The sequence below is a fragment of the Podarcis pityusensis genome, assembly GCF_964106645.2.
Source record: "Podarcis pityusensis genome assembly, chromosome: 10".
In the NCBI taxonomy this organism is placed as follows: Eukaryota; Metazoa; Chordata; class Lepidosauria; order Squamata; family Lacertidae; genus Podarcis; species Podarcis pityusensis.
Genome location: NC_138035.1, coordinates 880,151 through 897,040, shown reverse-complemented (window position 1 = coordinate 897,040; position 16,890 = coordinate 880,151). Strand labels below are relative to the sequence as shown.

Here is a 16,890-nt window from a genome sequence, read left to right as displayed (position 1 = left end):
ACCACCGGCGCCCCCTTCTGGGAATCCTCTGATTCGCTGGAAAGACTCATGGAATCTCTAGAGTCATTGTCATCCTCTTCCTCGCTGTCCTGGGATTCATCCCCATCGCTCTCCATCTCCTGCCTACCCTGTGCCTCTGTCCCTGAACCCCTGACAGACGCATACAGGGGAAAAACCATTTAAATGTATGGAGTGTGAAAAGAGCTTTAGTGGTAGTGGAAGCCTTAGAATACATCAACGGACTCACACAGGGGAGAAACCATATAAATGTATAGAGTGCGGAAAGAGCTTTAGTGATAGTGGAGACCTTAGAAAACATCAACGGATTCACACAGGGGAGAAACCATATAAATGTATAGAGTGCGGAAAGAGCTTCAGTGATAGTGGAGGCCTTAGAAAACATCAGCGGATTCACACAGGGGAGAAACCATATAAATGTATAGAGTGCGGAAAGAGCTTCAGGCTGAGTGGAGACCTTAGAAAACATCAACGGATTCACACAGGGGAGAAACCATTTCAATGTATGGAGTGTGGAAAGAGCTTCAGTCGGAGTGGACAGTTAAGGTCACACCTACGGATTCACACGGGTGAAAAACCTTTTAAATGCATGGAGTGTGGGAAGAGCTTCAGGCAGAATGCAGAACTTAAATTACACCAGCGAAGTCACACTGGTGAAAAACCATATAAATGTATGGAGTGTGGAAAGAGCTTCATTCACAGTTGGGAGTGCAATATGCATCAACGGACTCACACAGGGGAGAAACCATTTCAATGTATGGAGTGTGGAAAAAGCTTCTGTCGGAGTGGACACTTAAGTTTACATCAACGGACTCACACGGGCGAAAAACCATTTCAATGTATGGAGTGTGGAAAGAGCTTCAGTCGGAGTGGACACCTCAATAAACATCACCAGACTCACACAGGGGAGAAACCATATAAATGTATGGAGTGTGGAAAGAGCTTCAGTCGGAGTGAACACCTCAATAGACATCACCAGACTCACACAGGGGAGAAACCATATAAATGTATGGAGTGTGGAAAGAGCTTCATTCAGATTGGAAACCTTAGAAAACATCAACGGATTCATAAAGGGTGAAACCATTTAAATGCATTGAGTGCGGAAAGAGCTTCAGTCGAAATGGAAACCTTAAAACACATCAACGGATTCACACAGGGGAGAAAACATTTAAATGTATGGAGTGTGGAAAGAGCTTCAGTAAGAGTGGACACCTCAATATACATCAACGGACACACACAGGGGAGAAACCATAAGAATGCATGGAATGCGGAAAGCGCTTCAGTTTCTTTTCTTTTTATATATATATAATATTTATTAAGATTTTTTGAAATATTACAGTAAAAATGAAAAAGAAAAAGAAAAATACAAAATAAAAACAGTTAAAAACACACCTATTTTCTATTACTTATTTTCCTTTAGCTCATTTCCCGGACCTCCTCATACCTCCCTTTTTTGTATTCCGCTTCAATTCATTGGTTCAGCAAATCCTTACCATTAGATTTTAACCCAATTATAACCCTTTTTTCATATTCTCTTAAAGCATTACAGCTGGGAACCCTTAATTGCTATCCAACATCATTCTATCATTCATTAATTTTACAATATTTCTGTAGATAGTCTTTAAATTTCTTCCAATCTTCTTCCACCGACTCTTCTCCCTGGTCTCGGATTCTGCTAGTCATTTCTTCCAGTTCCATATAGTCCATCACCTTCATCTTCCATTCTTCCAAAGTTGGTAGTTCTTGTGTCTTCCAATACTTTGCAATGAGTATTCTTGCTGCTCTTGTTGCATACATAAAAAAAGTTCTGTCCTTCTTTGACACCAATTGGCCGACAATGCCCAGAAGAAAGGCCTCTGGTTTCTTCAAGAAGGTATATTTAAATACCTTTTTCAGTTCATTATATATCATTTCCCAGAAGGCCTTAATCCTTGGGCACATCCACCAAAGGTGAAAGAATGTACCTTCAGTTTCTTTACATTTCCAGCATTTATTATCGGGCAAATGATAAATTTTTGCAAGCTTGACTGGGGTCATGTACCACCTGTATATCATTTTCATAATATTCTCTCTTAGGGCATTACATGCCGTAAACTTCATACCTGTGGTCCATAACTGTTCCCAGTCAGCAAACATAATATTATGTCCAACATCTTGTGCCCACTTAATCATAGCAGATTTCACCGTTTCATCCTGAGTATTCCATTTCAACAGCAAGTTATACATCTTTGACAAAATCTTAGTTTTGGGTTCTAAGAGTTCTGTTTCTAATTTTGATTTTTCCACCTGGAAGCCAATTTTCTTATTCAAATTATATGCCTCCATTATCTGATAATAATGAAGCCAGTCTCACACTTTGTTTTTTAATTTCTCAAAACTCTGCAGTTTCAGTCTATCTCCTTCTTGTTCCAAAATTTCCCAATATTTCGGCCATTTGGCCTCCATATTGAGCCTTTTCAGAGCTTTCGCTTCTATCGGTGACAACCACCTTGGGGTTTTATTTTCCAATAAATCCTTGTATATTATCCAAACATTAAACAATGCTCTCCTGACAATATGATTTTTGAATGCTTTATGTGCTTTGACCTTATCATACCATAAATATGCATGCGATCCAAATACGTTGTTAAAGCCTTCTAGATCCAAAATGTCTGTATTTTCAAGAAGTAGCCATTCTTTCAACCAGCAAAAAGCTGCCGATTCATAGTAAAGTTTAAAGTCTGGCAGGGCAAATCCACCTCTTTCCTTTGCATCAGTTAATATCTTAAATTTTATTCTGGGCTTCTCGCCCTGCCAGACAAATCTAGAGATAACTCTCTGCCACTTCTTGAAACAGTCCATCTTGTCCACAGTTTGCAATGTCTGAAACAAAAACAACATTCTAGGCAATACATTCATTTTTATCAGAGCAATACGACGCAACAGTGAAAGCTTCAAATTTGACCAGATTTCTAAATCTTTTTTCACTTCTGTCCAACGTGTTTCATAATTATCTTTAAATAAGTTCCCATTTTTGGCTGTCATATTAATCCCCAAGTATTTCACTTTCTTAACCACAGTCAGGCCTGTCTCATTCTGAAACCTCTCTCTTTCAATCGGTGTTCAATTTTTCTCTAAAACCTTAGTTTTTAGCTTGTTCAGTTTATATCCTGCCACTTGACCAAATTCTTGAATTAATTCTAAAACCCTTTTAGTACTAGATTCTGGCTCCTGTAACGTCAATACTAAGTCATCTGCAAATGCTCTCAGTTTGTACTGTTTGGCTCCGACCTGTATACCTTTGACCAACTGGTCCCTTCTAATCATATTCAGCAGAACCTCCAGGACCGATATGAAAAGCAGTGGGGAGATTGGGCACCCCTGTCGTGTCCCTTTTTCTATCTTAAATTCTTCCGTCACCACATTATTTACAATTAATTTAGCCTTTTGTTCTGAGTATATTGCACCTATACCATTTTCAAAACCTTGGCCTACCCCCATCCCCTGTAGGTTCTTCTTCATGAAACTCCAAGAGATGTTGTCAAAAGCTTTCTCCGCATCCACAAATATCAGAACTGCTTTAGTGTTTATATTCACTTCTAGTTTTCCCAAAATATCAATTATGTTCCTCAAATTATCAGACAAGTGTCTTCCCGGGAGAAAGCCCGCTTGGTCTTTATGAATCTCTTCCATCAATACAAAGAGTTTCAGTTTCAATGCAAGCCTTAGAAGACATCATCTGACTCACACAGGGGAGAAACCATTTAAATGTATGGAGTTTGGAAGGAGCTTCAGTCTGAGTGGAACCCTTGATTTACATCAACAAACTCCCACATGAGAGAAACCATATAAATGTCAAGTAGACAGAGGTTCCGTCCTAGTGGAAGTCCTACATCAACAGACTCATGGACAGGAAGAACTTTAACAGCTGACACCCTACAAACACATCAACCCTCAAAGAGGAGAAGCTGTTTAAAGGGAAAGATTGCAGAAAGTGCTTTAGTTATAATGGAGTGTTTAAGGAACATCTAAGGACTCAGAGGGGAGAACCCATTGAGATGTATGGAGTGAGGAACGTGTTCCTTTCAGAGTCCACTCTTTTCTTCACAGCAATGAACTCAACTCAGCAGGAAATCCATCTTAAAAGCATGTCATGTTCTGGTGTTTATATGTAAAATTGTATAGTAATGAAATAATGAAGGTAATGTCTCACACTAGTGAGTATAATTTTAGATGTAAGGTACCTTTTGATAGTGAGGGGGAGTTGGTGAATCTGGATTTCTGGTGGTGAGTGAGGACTAGGGCTGGGCGATCTATTAATCTCATCCTATACCGGTTTCTAGACCACATTGTGATAACTTTTCAAAAACAATTGATATGGCAACACCCCACAGATCACAGTGTGTTTTTCTGGGATGCTCATTTGCCTGGAAGCAGCCGACAGAAAGCTTTGCTTCATGAAGCCCCTGCAGATGCTGAGTTGCTGACTTCCCTCCCAGACGACAGGAAGCGAAAGACACACCTCCATTGCCCTGTGTCCTTCCAGCCTCTTTCCTCCCTTGCTCCCTTCTGCCGGTTTGTGTGCCTGACTTACACATCCTGTGTGCTGTATTTTTCTATTGCTGAAACTGGATTTGCTCTCAGGAGCCAAGTTTTGTGCCTCACTGGGGACCCAGTGAGAACTGTATGCTTTGAAAGCTCAGTAAACTATTACTGAAGAAGTCCTGCTGCCTCTGTGTGTGTTTTTGACCTCAGTGTGGGACTTGCTCTGCACGTGGCCCCTACCCTGCTGCTACTTGGCCCATGCCCTGGAGTTGGTCTACTCAAGCATGCAAGACGGTTTTTGCACCAAACTCTTGTCATCCCCCCACCGCATGATCTCCAAGCACTGATTCTTCACCAGAAATTCATCACTGCCTCCTCAGCATTCTGAAGAAAACTGATAATACTGTAAGTTAATGGGTGATTTCCCCCCAAGCCTAATTGCAAGAGGGGAACGGAGGGACTGCAGGGACCAGGGAAGTCTTCTGATGGGCCCATCTTCACTCTTGAACCCCATGGAGCAACCCCAGAGCTCCTGCTTTTTCTGGGGTTTGGGGAAGGTAGTATTTTTCCATAGTCCCAGAAGTTTTTATTCAGTCATGCTGCTAGGGAGTTTTCCTACCAGAGGCCCACAGTTCATACTGTTATCATACTGATTTTATTGTTGTTTCTGCTTTTGCTGTCATGGAACAGCTGGGTGCAGGGGGGGAGGCACCAGTTGGGGGACCTACAAGGGGAGAGGCTTAGATCCTGGGGACTGGTGGGGGGATGGCAGTGAGCAGAAAGAGGGAGGAAAGGGAGCAGAACGGGAGGGGAGGTGTCGCAAGCTGAGGAGGAAACAGGGTTTGGTGAGCGGGAAGAGGCTGGGGCAGAGAGCAGTTTAGGCTCAGAGAGGGGAGAGGAGGGGGCCAGGAGACCCAGAGGAGGCTGGCTGCTGAAGCATCCAGGGAGACTCCCCCTCCTGCTGTGACCAGCTCCCCTCTCCCCAGGTCTCCTAGAGCACACAAAGAAACCCTGTTCAGACCCCATGAGCCTGTACATTATATTAAAGGGTGTAGGTTTTTTTTGTCCCAACATGCATCACTTTAATCTCATTGACAATGAACTGTATTTTCTGCCCATTCACCCCCTTTGAAGAATTCCTTTTCGAGCTCCTTGCAATCTCTCTTTCTTTGAACAACCCTGGACATTTTACTGCCATCAGCAAACTTTGCCCCCTCCTAAGTCTAGATCATTTATGAACAAGTTGAAAAGCCACAGGTCCCAATACTGATCTTGAGGGGACTCCGCTTCTGCTCCTCTCCATTCAGAGAACTGTCCCTTTATTAGTACGTGTTCCCCCCTCCCTCCTTCCTTCTGCACTGCAGAGGGAACCCTGCAGAAAAGTTCTGGGGTGAATTTTGCTTCCCCACACATCCAACACTGCTCAGCATTCAGGGAAATGGAAGAGGAAAGCTGGCCACAATCCAAGAGACTGAGGTCAGCAGAAAGTGAAGCAAAGCCTACTCAAAGGGAAACCTCTTCAGCTTCCAGCCCGTCTGCTCCCACCATGGCTGAAGAAGAATTGCCCTTTGGGAACGGCACAGCTGAATGGAATCCCCACAATCGCTCCTGCTGGAGGAATAGGGGCATTGACCCCTATACTCAAAGGGGATGTCCAGTGATAAGGAAAATCCCGGGTTGAGAGGGCCCAGCTCGTTGGGGTGCAAGTCCCCCCATGAGTCTATGAGGTCAGTGAAAGAAGGAAGTTCCAGCCAAGTACAGTGGTACCTCGAATTATAACAGCTCATGTTACAAACACTTCACATTACAAACTCTGCTAACCTTGAAGAGTTACAGACCTCCGGAACGACTTAAGTTCGTAACTAGAGGTACCACTGTAATCTGAAGCAAACCGGCGATCAGTAGACCACGATCTTTATTGTTGCGCAAGAGATTCCCACACAGAGCAAGAACCCTGAGCCTGGGGTGACATCAACCTTTTTAACTCCCCCCCACCCACCCAGAATACATTTTGAGCAGCATCCTCACTAGTATGTCACAAGTGGGGAGGGGTATCAAAGGGTTAGACAAGTTCAGCAGTTCCTCCTTCTATCAGATTTATCTCCGGACACCTCTCAAGTACCCACCACCCAGAGAACAATAAAACTATCGACATACATCCTTGCCCTCAGGACTTCTCCTGAGATGGGCTTCCAGAACACCTGGCTTGGCCAGCTGCCTCTGTGGAAGTCTATTGTCGCCCCTTGGTCACTCCCTGGGTGGGGTGAAGTGTACGTGCTCTCATGCTCAGGGGATTATGGCAGGAGGCCCTGTTCTCGCTGCCTACGTGACTATCCGTGACTATGGCAAAATTGACGGCACTTATTGGAGGTCACTCAAATCAGAGAATAATCAAGGAGTGGGATGGTGTGAAGGAATACATGAAAAAATATTGTTCCGGAATTGAAATAGGAATAGATAATGGGTAAAACATGCAGGGGTAAGCAAGAAAAGAGCAATAGAATTAATTGAATAATTATTAAACTATAACAACACAACAAGATGGAAGAAGTAAAATGCTGAGATCACACATGGGTGAAGGGGAGTGGGGGGCCTGTGGGAATCTATAATATTATTTATAATATAATTTTTTAAACTGTGCTTCATTTACATATAGCAAAAGGAAACCTAGAGTGATTATGTATATTTTAATTTAGGTAATCTATGTAATAGCTTAGGGACGTGGGTGGCGTTGTGGGTTAAACCACAGAGTGTAGGACTTGCCAATCAGAAGGTCAGCGGTTCGAATCCCCGCGATGGGGTGAGCTCCCGTTTCTCGGTCCCTGCTCCTGCCAACCTAGCAGTTCGAAAGCACATCAAAGTGCAAGTAGATAAATAGGTACCACTCCAGCGGGAAGGTAAACGGCGTTTCCGTGCGCTGCTCTGGTTCGCCAGAAGCGGCTTAGTCCTGCTGGCCACGTGACCTGGAAGGAAGCTGTATGCCGGCTCCCTCAGCCAGTAAAGTGAGATGAGCGCCGCAACCCCAGAGTCATCCACAGCTGGACCTAATGGTCAGGAGTCCCTTTTCCTTTACCTATGTAATAAGCTTATGTTAAAATACGAATATGGATTTTGAATTTGATGCTTGTACTTTGTTTCTTTTTGGGTTTGAGATTAAAAAAAGGAGAAGGGGGGGGAGGAGAATATTCATCTTCAGACCATTCCCTTACAAAACACATTGCCCTCTGTCCTTCCAGCCTCTTTCCTCCCTTGCTCCCTTCTGCCGGTGTGTGTGCCTGACTTAGATATCTTGTGTGCTGTATTTTTTTACTGCTGAAACTGGATTTGCTCTCAGGAGCTACGTTTTGTGCCTCACTGGGGACCCAGTGAGAACTGTATGCTTTGAAAGCTCAGTAAACTATTACTGAAGAAGTCCTGCTGCCTCTGTGTGCGTTTTTGACCTCAGTGTGGGACTTGCTCTACATGTGGCCCCTACCCTGCTGCTACTTGGCTCATGCCCTGGAGTTGCTCTACTCAAGCATGCAAGATGGTGTGTCTGCGTGTGACTGTTTTTTGTTTTTTTTTTGCACTGTTATGGAAATGACAAGTGGGACCCACATCTTTAAAGTTGTTGCAATGTTACAAATCATCAAACCTTTATTGGTATCACTTACAAACATTCAGAATAAGTAGGCCAGTGCGATCTCGTCGCCATTTCAACAGTACAGTCATTTGCCAAAGGGAAGAAGAGGCAATCTATTTCATCTCTCCAGCAAGGGCAGGATCCTGTAGTGTACTTTGGCGACAAAAAATCAAATAGAGGAACTTAGCTACTGTCTTGGGGAGCTCCTGGTCTCTCCCCTGTAATAAGAAGCGTACCACCTTCTTCTCTGGTTTCCATGTTGGAATGCATAGATGGTCTAAAAATTGTTGGCGGAAATCATCATAAATTTTACATTTAAGGGCCATGTGAGCTAGAGTTTCCACCAGGTGGGCATCGCATGGGCAGATCCTATCTCCTTCTGCCAAACCCACAAACCTGCCCCAAAGGAGGTTAGGAGGATTAGACTTGAACCTAGGCAGAGAAAAAGCCCTTTTTCCTTGCGGGTTAAACAAAAATTGTAAATAATTAAGGTTAAATTCCTGCACCCTAGAGAGTCGAAAATAAAGAGGGGACCATGTTTTTTCCGCAGCTGAGATTAGTTCCTGGAGATCTATGTCCCACAGCCTAGTTTTTAACATGGCCTTGGCTACAGGGAAAGCCATGATGATAATGTTGCAAATATTATGCCTGAATGTATCCTTTCGACTTGACAGCTCGGGGAAGATACCTAGCTTTATAAATGTGTAGAAAATCCATACTTTAACTGACTCTCCTCATTCCAACGCCATTTTGATCCTTAGAGAAAGGGGAATTTGGGCTCCACCTCCCTCCGTGAACCAAGAAGCAGAAAATCAGATCGGCAGTGTCAAGCGCTCGTCCTACACTCGAGTAGGATCCTGGTAGAGACACATGTCCGACTGGCATGTTCTCTCCCTCCTGGTCATTCGTTCGGGAGCTTCAAAAGCTTCACAGCGACTGATGCCAACAGACATCGGCACACTTAGGGATCTGCAGAGTGTTTGCAGTTTGCGTAACAGAGCTCAGCAACTCAGCATTTTGGCTAATCTACTTTATTTACATATAAACACACACGGAGCACTGCAACATGGCTCCCTCTCTCTCTAGCATCAGACAGCAGAGAGAGAGAACAAAGGACAACAGTCCCACTTCAGGAACATAGTCTCCATCACTTCCCACTGTGGAGTCAAAACATACACCGTCATGTTATAGACAAAAATGCCATGACTGCAATCACGGAGCTGGAAATCTAACAGGCAGCAGGAACAGGGCATCCCGCCATAATCCCCCAAGCGTAAGAGCAGAGACACGGACCCCCATCCAGGGAGTGACCAGGGGAAACAATGGACATCTGCAGAGGCAGTTGAGCAAGTCAGGTGTTCTGAAAGCCCATCTCCAGACCAGTCCTGAGGGCAAGGAGATGTCAAGAGTTTTATTGTTCTTCCGGTGATGGGGACTTAAGAGGTGTTGGTAAAGGGGTCTGATAAAGAGACCTAATGTTGGACTTGTGCCACCCTTGTAGACCCCTCCCCCTTTGTGACATGCTAGTGATGTAGTGATGATGTCTCAGTGATGCTGCTCCAAGTGTATTCTGGGATATTGTGGGAAGTTTTAAAAGAGGGGGGTCACCCCTTACTCGGGGTTCTTACTCCTGTGGGGACCTGTTGCACAACAATAAGGATCATGGTCTACTGACCGCTGTTTTGCTGGAGCTTCCTTCTTCTACTGACCACACGGACCCGCGGGGGAGTAGCACCCCGAAGAGCTCGGCTGTTGAGTCGTCTCTCACCCCAGAACTTTTCATTACCAATAATGATCTTTTAAAATGTTTATATTTTTTGTTGTATTCCACACTCCACAAAAATTCACCATCTTTTCTATCCCCAGCTCTGCTATCTGTCTCTACTCATTTTTCTTCTGTTGTCTCATATTTTTACCAACAATTTATTTCAATTTTTATTCAATTTAACACCTGCGACTTGGCCAAATTGATTAATCTTGTTGAACACCGTTGGTATACTTTCCAGTGGGCTTCTACCATTATTACCAGGTTGTTTGCAAATGCCTTAAGTTCATATGATCTTCATCCCACTGCAATAATAATAATAATAATAATAATAATAATAATAATAATAATTTGTATCCCACCCTCCCTGGCCAAAGCCGGGCTCAGAGCGGCTAACAACAGGTAAAAATAGCCCAGTGTACAGAAAATTGCAGTCAATTAATTAAAGTACATTCTAGACTCAATTCAGAATCAAATTAATGGCAACCATCGGGTTAGGGTTCTTTGAAGATTACAGAAGGAGAGGAAAGGCCAGGCAGAACAGCTCCGTCTTGCAGGCCCTGCAAAAAGATATATTGATGATGCTGTGAGAACTGAATTCCCCGATATGGTGGGAAAGTTTTAAATGCCAATGTCGCCCCCTGCTCTGGGATCACTCGCTGTTGTTGAATCTGTTGCACAACAATAAAGAATCTCAGTCTACTGGCTGCTGTTTTGCTCCAAATTGCTTCGCTGGAATTTCCTTCTTTTACTGACCGCACGGACCCGCAGGGGACTTGGACCCTGATGAGCTGAGCTGTTGAGTAGACTCTCAACTCAGAATTTTCCTTATCAAAACCTTTCTGCAAATGGCCTTTGCAACACAACTCCCTGGATGGTTACAAAGCATACACATTTGCCTCTTTGCAACTGATGCTTTCGCTTAGCCCCGTTTCCTCAATGAATCCTCCCATTTCTTGATGAAATAGAACTTCTGCCAGGAAAACCTGAGCTGAAATAGTAAGGAGAGCAAAACAGCAGCCCTGTCTGACCCCCGCCAGCCTCCAGACGCCCCCAGTCATGTAGCAGGAGATTCATCCTGAGCTCCCCCCCCCATCAGTGATGATCCAGATGTGATCCATTGATGATCCCCATGATGCAAGCAGACTGGTCCAAAGAGCAGATCTCTAGGCCTGAATGAAAGGGGTCTGCGGTGATGGATTCTGGAGTCAAGAAATCCTCCCTTTCCAGTGATCTCTCAGGCTGGCCAGGAAAAGGCAGCGAGCAGGAATCGTCAGGGATCCCGATGGACAGACCTGTCACATTGCCAAAACACGAACTCGGAGTCTGATCTGATTTAAATGCAGAACTCATTTTGTGAATTCGCTGTTGGATTGCCGGGATCAGCCCCTCCCCCGCTCTTCTGATCCCCAGAAGGAAGACCGGGGGGGGGATTTCCTCCCCCCCCTCAACACTTTCCCTCCCCTCCCGGCACATCCTTCTCTCATCCCGCCCACACAATCCCAAATCCCGCCCCCAATACATTGCTCCTCCTCCTCCTCCTCCAATCCGGCTTCGCTCCGGAAATGAGGGGGGAGCCCCCCTCCCAACCTGCCTGCTTCTCTCGCAAGTGGAGCTTCCACTCCGGATTGCTGCTCTGCCCCGTAGATCTAGGGGGGGGGGGGCGCTTTCGGAAAGGGGAGGAGGATGGGAAGAGGAGGATCCCCGCCCAACGTGGATGTTGCAGGAAAGGAAAGGAGAATCGGGAGGGAGGACAAAGAGGTAAAGGGGTCCGGGGGGGGGGAGAGGGGAGAAAAGGACCCAGAGACCCCTCCAGCTCCCCCAAGCGCCTTCCGTGGGGCCTGGATCCCGGCACGCGTGCTGCGAAGGGGCGGAGATGGGGCGCCCACCCACGAGGACTCCCTGGGGCGCGGAGAAGCAGGCCAGAAAGGGTTAAGGGGTGAGGGAGGCGCCTGGATAGAGACCCCCCCGTGCCTCCCTTGCTCCTGTCGGGGGGGCCGGGAATGGAGAGGTGTGGCGCGCAGGGCGAGGGGTGACCCGAGCCAAGGGGGCCTTTGGGTGCAGGGGAGACTCCGGGAGAGAGGGAGGGGGTCGAGGAATGGGGGGAGGGAGGGGAGCATCCCTGGGTCAGAGAAGGGCAGCAGGGGGGGGGGAGATAGGAAGACCACTCTTGGGGGGGTCTCCATCGTGCCTTCCTTGGGGAATCTCCAGATGGGCCGCCTTGGCTTCTCCCTCCCACCCACGAATGCCCCCCTTCAAGGCGACCAGAGAGGGATCCCTGGAAAGTGGGGGTCCTGCCCCCACCTCTTCCTTCCTGCAATCTCCATCCTCTTCCCACCCCATAAGCCCCTGCCCTGTCCAGACGCAGCCATTCTGCCCAGTCCAGCCATTGGTCCCCTGGAGAGGAGAGGAAATCCCCAGGGGGAGGGGGGAGGCCTTCTCAGAAGCGGCTCTTGGTTTCCGCAATCCCACCCAGGAAGCAGCCAGAAACCTTTTCCTCTCTCTCAGGCTTCCATCTTTATTGTCTTTTCCACTGCCTGGTTCATTGAGGATGAGGATAATGTACACCTGTCATCAGAAACGGGTGCAGAGTCCATGGAATGGCTCTCAGGATTGATACAGAAGTTGCACCTCAAAAGCATTTCTGTTCCTCTTGTTCTTTCTAGGCAGTGTCAGAGTGACTGACAAGCTGAGATACAATCATTCATCATCCGATGACAGTGACTGCATGAATCTTCCCAGTCAAAGGACCCATTTTCATGATAGACAGTGCCTGGGGCTGGATGCTCTACACACCGGGTGTGCCTGTGCAGGCCAAAGACTGCCAGTATTAGCACAGGTGAGGTGTGTGTCATTCCCAAATTTACAGACTGTGTGTGAATGAGAGTTTGTGGGTGGGATTATAGTTTACGGGAACCCTGTGATTTTCTCCACCCATAACATTTCATAAGCAAATATTGCAGTACGAATTCCAAAATAACTACAAAAAATCACAAGATGATAATAATAGTACAGTGGTACCTCTGGTTAAGAACTGAATTCGTTCTACAGCTCCGTTCTTAATCTGAAACTGTTCTTAACCTGAAGCACCACTTTAGCTAATTGGGCCTGCTGCTGCCACCGCGCCACCGGAACATGATTTCTGTCCTCATCCTGAAGCAAAGTAGTTAACAAAAGGTAGTATTTCTGAGTTATAAGAGTCTGTAACCTGAAGCGCCTGTAACCTGAGGCACCACTCTAGACGTTACAGTACATATAGGTAAAGGTAAAGGGACCCCTGACCATTAGGTCCAGTTGCGGCCAACTCTGGGGGTGCGGCACTCATCACGCTTTATTGGCCAAGGGAGCCGGTGTGCAGCTTCCGGGTCATGTGACCAGCATGACTAAGCTGCTTCTGGTGAACCAGAGCAGCGCACGGAAACGCCGTTTACCTTCCTGCCGGAGCCGTACCTATTTATCTACTTGCTCTTTGATGTGCTTTCGAACTGCTAGGTTGGCAGGAACAGGGACTGAGCAATGGGAGCTCACCCTGTCATTGCGGGGATTTGAACCGCCAACCTTCTGATCGGCAAGTCCTAGGCTCTGGGGTTTAACCCACAACGCCACCCGTGTCCCTACAGAACATATACAAGACAGTAAAACATCAAACATTAAAAACCTCCTGATACAGCTGTCTTCTAAATGTCAGATGGTTGCCTACTTCCTTGCCCTCGGAAGGGAGGGCATTCCATGGGGCAGGAGGCCCTCTGCCTGGTTCCCTGGAACCTCACTTCTAACAGCAAGGGAACCAGCAGAAGACCCTCGGAGGCGGACCTCCCTGTCCGGATGGAGCGATGGGGGTGAAAATGCTCCGTCAGGTCCACAGGGCTAAGGCTGATGAGGGCTTGAGGTTGCAGATCTTGCTCCTCCATAATGATCGATGTATAGTTAGCAGAGTAGGAGAAAACACTAAGAGGCAGGAAAAAAAATCAGCTGAGAAATTTATTACTGAAGACAGATAAGCATGACAGGACCCAAAAAATAGCAAAAATGTAACTCACAGTAAAACCCTGACTTAGCAAACCAAAACAGCACTCAAGTAAGAAACAGACAAGCAGAGTAGAGTAATAGCAGAATAGGAAGTGGGAGCAGGCGCATTTCAATACTGTAATTTATATATAATTCAGTGTCAGAGTAACCCTGGGACTAGATAACAAGCCTCCAGGTGGACGTGCCCCACCTGCCCTTCACTTTCCTCTTCTGCACGGGCAGAGTCTGCCTTCTGGACTGTGGGATTCACGGTTGTTCTCCTCCTCTCCATCCACCAGGGCTTGACTTCAGGTGCAGCAGAATTCCCCAGCCCCCCAAGGATTTGAGACCCATCAGCTTTCCTCACCTGGTTTAGCCGGCCGGTTGAAGCTGTTGCTTGAACCCCTGTTGCATGCTGACAGCTTCTGGAAGCCACAGGTGAGAGCTGAGTGCAGGGTGGGGACCAAGGGTGGAAAAATGACCCCAGAAGGTGCAGGACATGTTCCCCACCAAAGGAACTACGGCTCCCCAACACCCCATGACATCTAGATTCAGGTAGGTAGCCGTGTTGGTCTGACACAGTTGAAATAAAAAATTAAAAAATAGTCCAGTAGCACCTTAGAGACCAACTATGTTTGTTCTAGATATAAGCTTTCGTGTGCATGCGCACGTCTTCAGATACACTGACACAGATGTCACCATACCCTTGTATATCGTGGGAGGGTGGGGTGGGGTTTTTCTCAGAAGGTACTCTTACTACCATCTCCTACTACCCTTCACTATATGAAGAAGTGTGCATGCACACGAAAGCTTATACCTAGAACAAACTTAGTTGGTCCCTAAGGTGCTACTGGACTATTCTTTCTTACTTCAGCTGTGTCAGACCAACACGGCTATCTACGATTAAGTACAGTTATGTCCTGCTTTTCAGTGTCACTTTAGGATAGTCAGAAGACGGGCTCGAGTTCAGGCAGCACATCATCATTATAAAGAACCATTGGGGTGGGTGTTTCCGCCTGGGATTCCCATGTGCCAGCTGCTTTCCTTCTGCTTCTCCTGCTCTCTCCATGCAATGCGAGGCATGAGGACAGAGGTCCATCTCCAAGAACAGGAGCTTCCCTGAGCACCCATTCAGCTGACCCCAAGCACCAAGCCTTGCCGCTAGTTCTCTGACTGACCCAGACCACAGTCCCTGGAAAGGATGTAGACCTGGGTCTCACATTATGGTCCATATGGACCTCCTGAGGTCAGTGGGACTGTGCAGGTGATTCATGAAGAACTAGAGGTGGAAACAGGGGCAAACACTTGATTTGAAAGGCAGTCTTAGAGTAAAAATTCTTGCTAAATGTAGTTTTTATCAATCTCTTTTTCTCTTCATAAATCATGTTCCAAAATCTTTGTATCTCTAGAAAGGGCCACCACATATGGTAATATGTTCCTATCTGTTCCATACATCGCCAGCACTTGTTATTATTTGATTTATTTATTTTTGCAAGTTTTACAGGGGTCAGGTACCACCTATAGTACATTTTCATAAGATTTTCTCTTATAAGGAAACAAGCCGTGAATTTTATATTTTTAGTCCATAATTCGTTCCAAATATTGGGTTTGATCGTATGTCCCAGGTCCCTCTCCCATTTTACTGTAATTTCTTTGATATCTTCCTCCTTTCTTTGCCAATTCAAAAGTAGTTTGTACATTTTAGAAAGTGTCTTTTGATTATTATATAAAATATCCTTCTCCAGATAGGATATTTTTTTGTCAAATCTTTTGATTCTTTTATCCTTTTCAAGGGCGGCTTTAAATTGATAACACTCCAGCCAGGTTATTCCCTTCTGTTTCAATTCGCTTAGGCCCTTTATTTTCGGATCACTACTTGTTTCCTCTACTAAATCCTTATATGTTAGCCAATCGCTGTTCATATTCATCCTGTGAACTGACATAGATTCCATTGGTGACAGCCACCATGGTGTTTTGGTTACTACTGATTTTTTACTCCTCTCCCATACTTCATATAATGCCCTTCTCACAATGTGATTTAAAAATCCTTTGCGGGATTTAACCTTGTCATAGCCTATGTAGCCATGCCACCCGTACACAATATCCCATCCCTCCAGATCTAGGACTTCCGTGTTTTTAATTAATATCCAGTGTGGTGTAGTGGTTAAGAGCGGTAGTCACGTAATCTGGGAAACCGGGTTCGTGTCTCCGCTCCTCCACATGCAGCTGCTGGGTGACCTTGGGCCAGTCACACTTCTCTGAAGTCTCTCAGCCCTACTCACCTCACAGAGTGTTTGTTGTGGGGGAGGAAGGTAAAGGAGAATGTTAGCCGCTTTGAGACTCCTTCAGGTAGTGATAAAGCGGGATATCAAATCCAAACTACTCTTTTTCTTCTCCTCCTCCTCCTTCTTCTTCTCTTCTTAATCCATGTCCAACACACTGCCTCAAAGTACAGTTTAAGGTCAGGGACCGCGAAGCCTCCTTTTTCCTTCAACTCTGTTACTAGCTTAAATTTTATGCGTGGTTTTTCCCCTTGCCAAATAAACTTGGCAAGGTCCTTCTGCCAATCCTTAAAACACTTTACGCCTCTAATTATAGGTATTGTTTGGAACATAAAATCATCTTTGGCAATATCATCATTTTAACTGTGGATATTCTCCCCCACAGGAATAATTTTAATTTTCCCCAAGTCTCTAATTCTTTTTTTATTTCCTTCCACTTCTTCTCATAATTGTCCTTATATAAGTTTATATTCTTATTGGTGATCCAAACCCCCAAATAATTTACCTTATTGGCTACCTTTAAACCTGTTGTATTTTCCAGTTGCTCTTGTACCAACTTACGTAAATTTTTCATTAATAATTTGGATTTTCCTTTATTCAGTTTGAACCCAGAGACTTTCCCAAATTCTTCCAGTTGTGCAAGCATTTTTTGGATACTTTCCACTGAATTT

General features: G+C 45.6%; 2 protein-coding genes across 7 annotated transcripts in view; both read left to right on the top strand.

Moving 5' to 3' along the window:
• LOC308486303 (uncharacterized protein) overlaps positions 1-4,720 on the top strand; it is a 100,868-nt gene extending 96,148 nt beyond the window's left edge. For 3 of the 4 annotated variants that reach the window (XM_081023018.1, XM_081023021.1, XM_081023020.1), the window contains one exon: positions 252-4,720. In XM_081023018.1, coding sequence (XP_080879144.1) covers positions 252-1,096 — 845 coding nt within the window. In that variant the 3' untranslated portion in view covers positions 1,097-4,720. The remainder of the gene's footprint in view (positions 1-251) is intronic. The other variant, XM_081023019.1, reaches the window with a different exon arrangement.
• The window catches only part of LOC308486273 (uncharacterized protein), a 103,737-nt gene that overhangs the window by 11,876 nt on the left and 74,971 nt on the right, over positions 1-16,890 (top strand). For 2 of the 3 annotated variants that reach the window (XM_081022896.1, XM_081022899.1), the window contains exon 1: positions 11,495-11,690. The exons of the other annotated variant lie outside the window; for it this stretch is intronic. The gene's annotated coding sequence lies outside the window, so the exon portion shown is untranslated. Of the gene's footprint in view, positions 1-11,494; positions 11,691-16,890 lie in introns of those variants that run through there. 3 annotated transcript variants of the gene reach the window in all.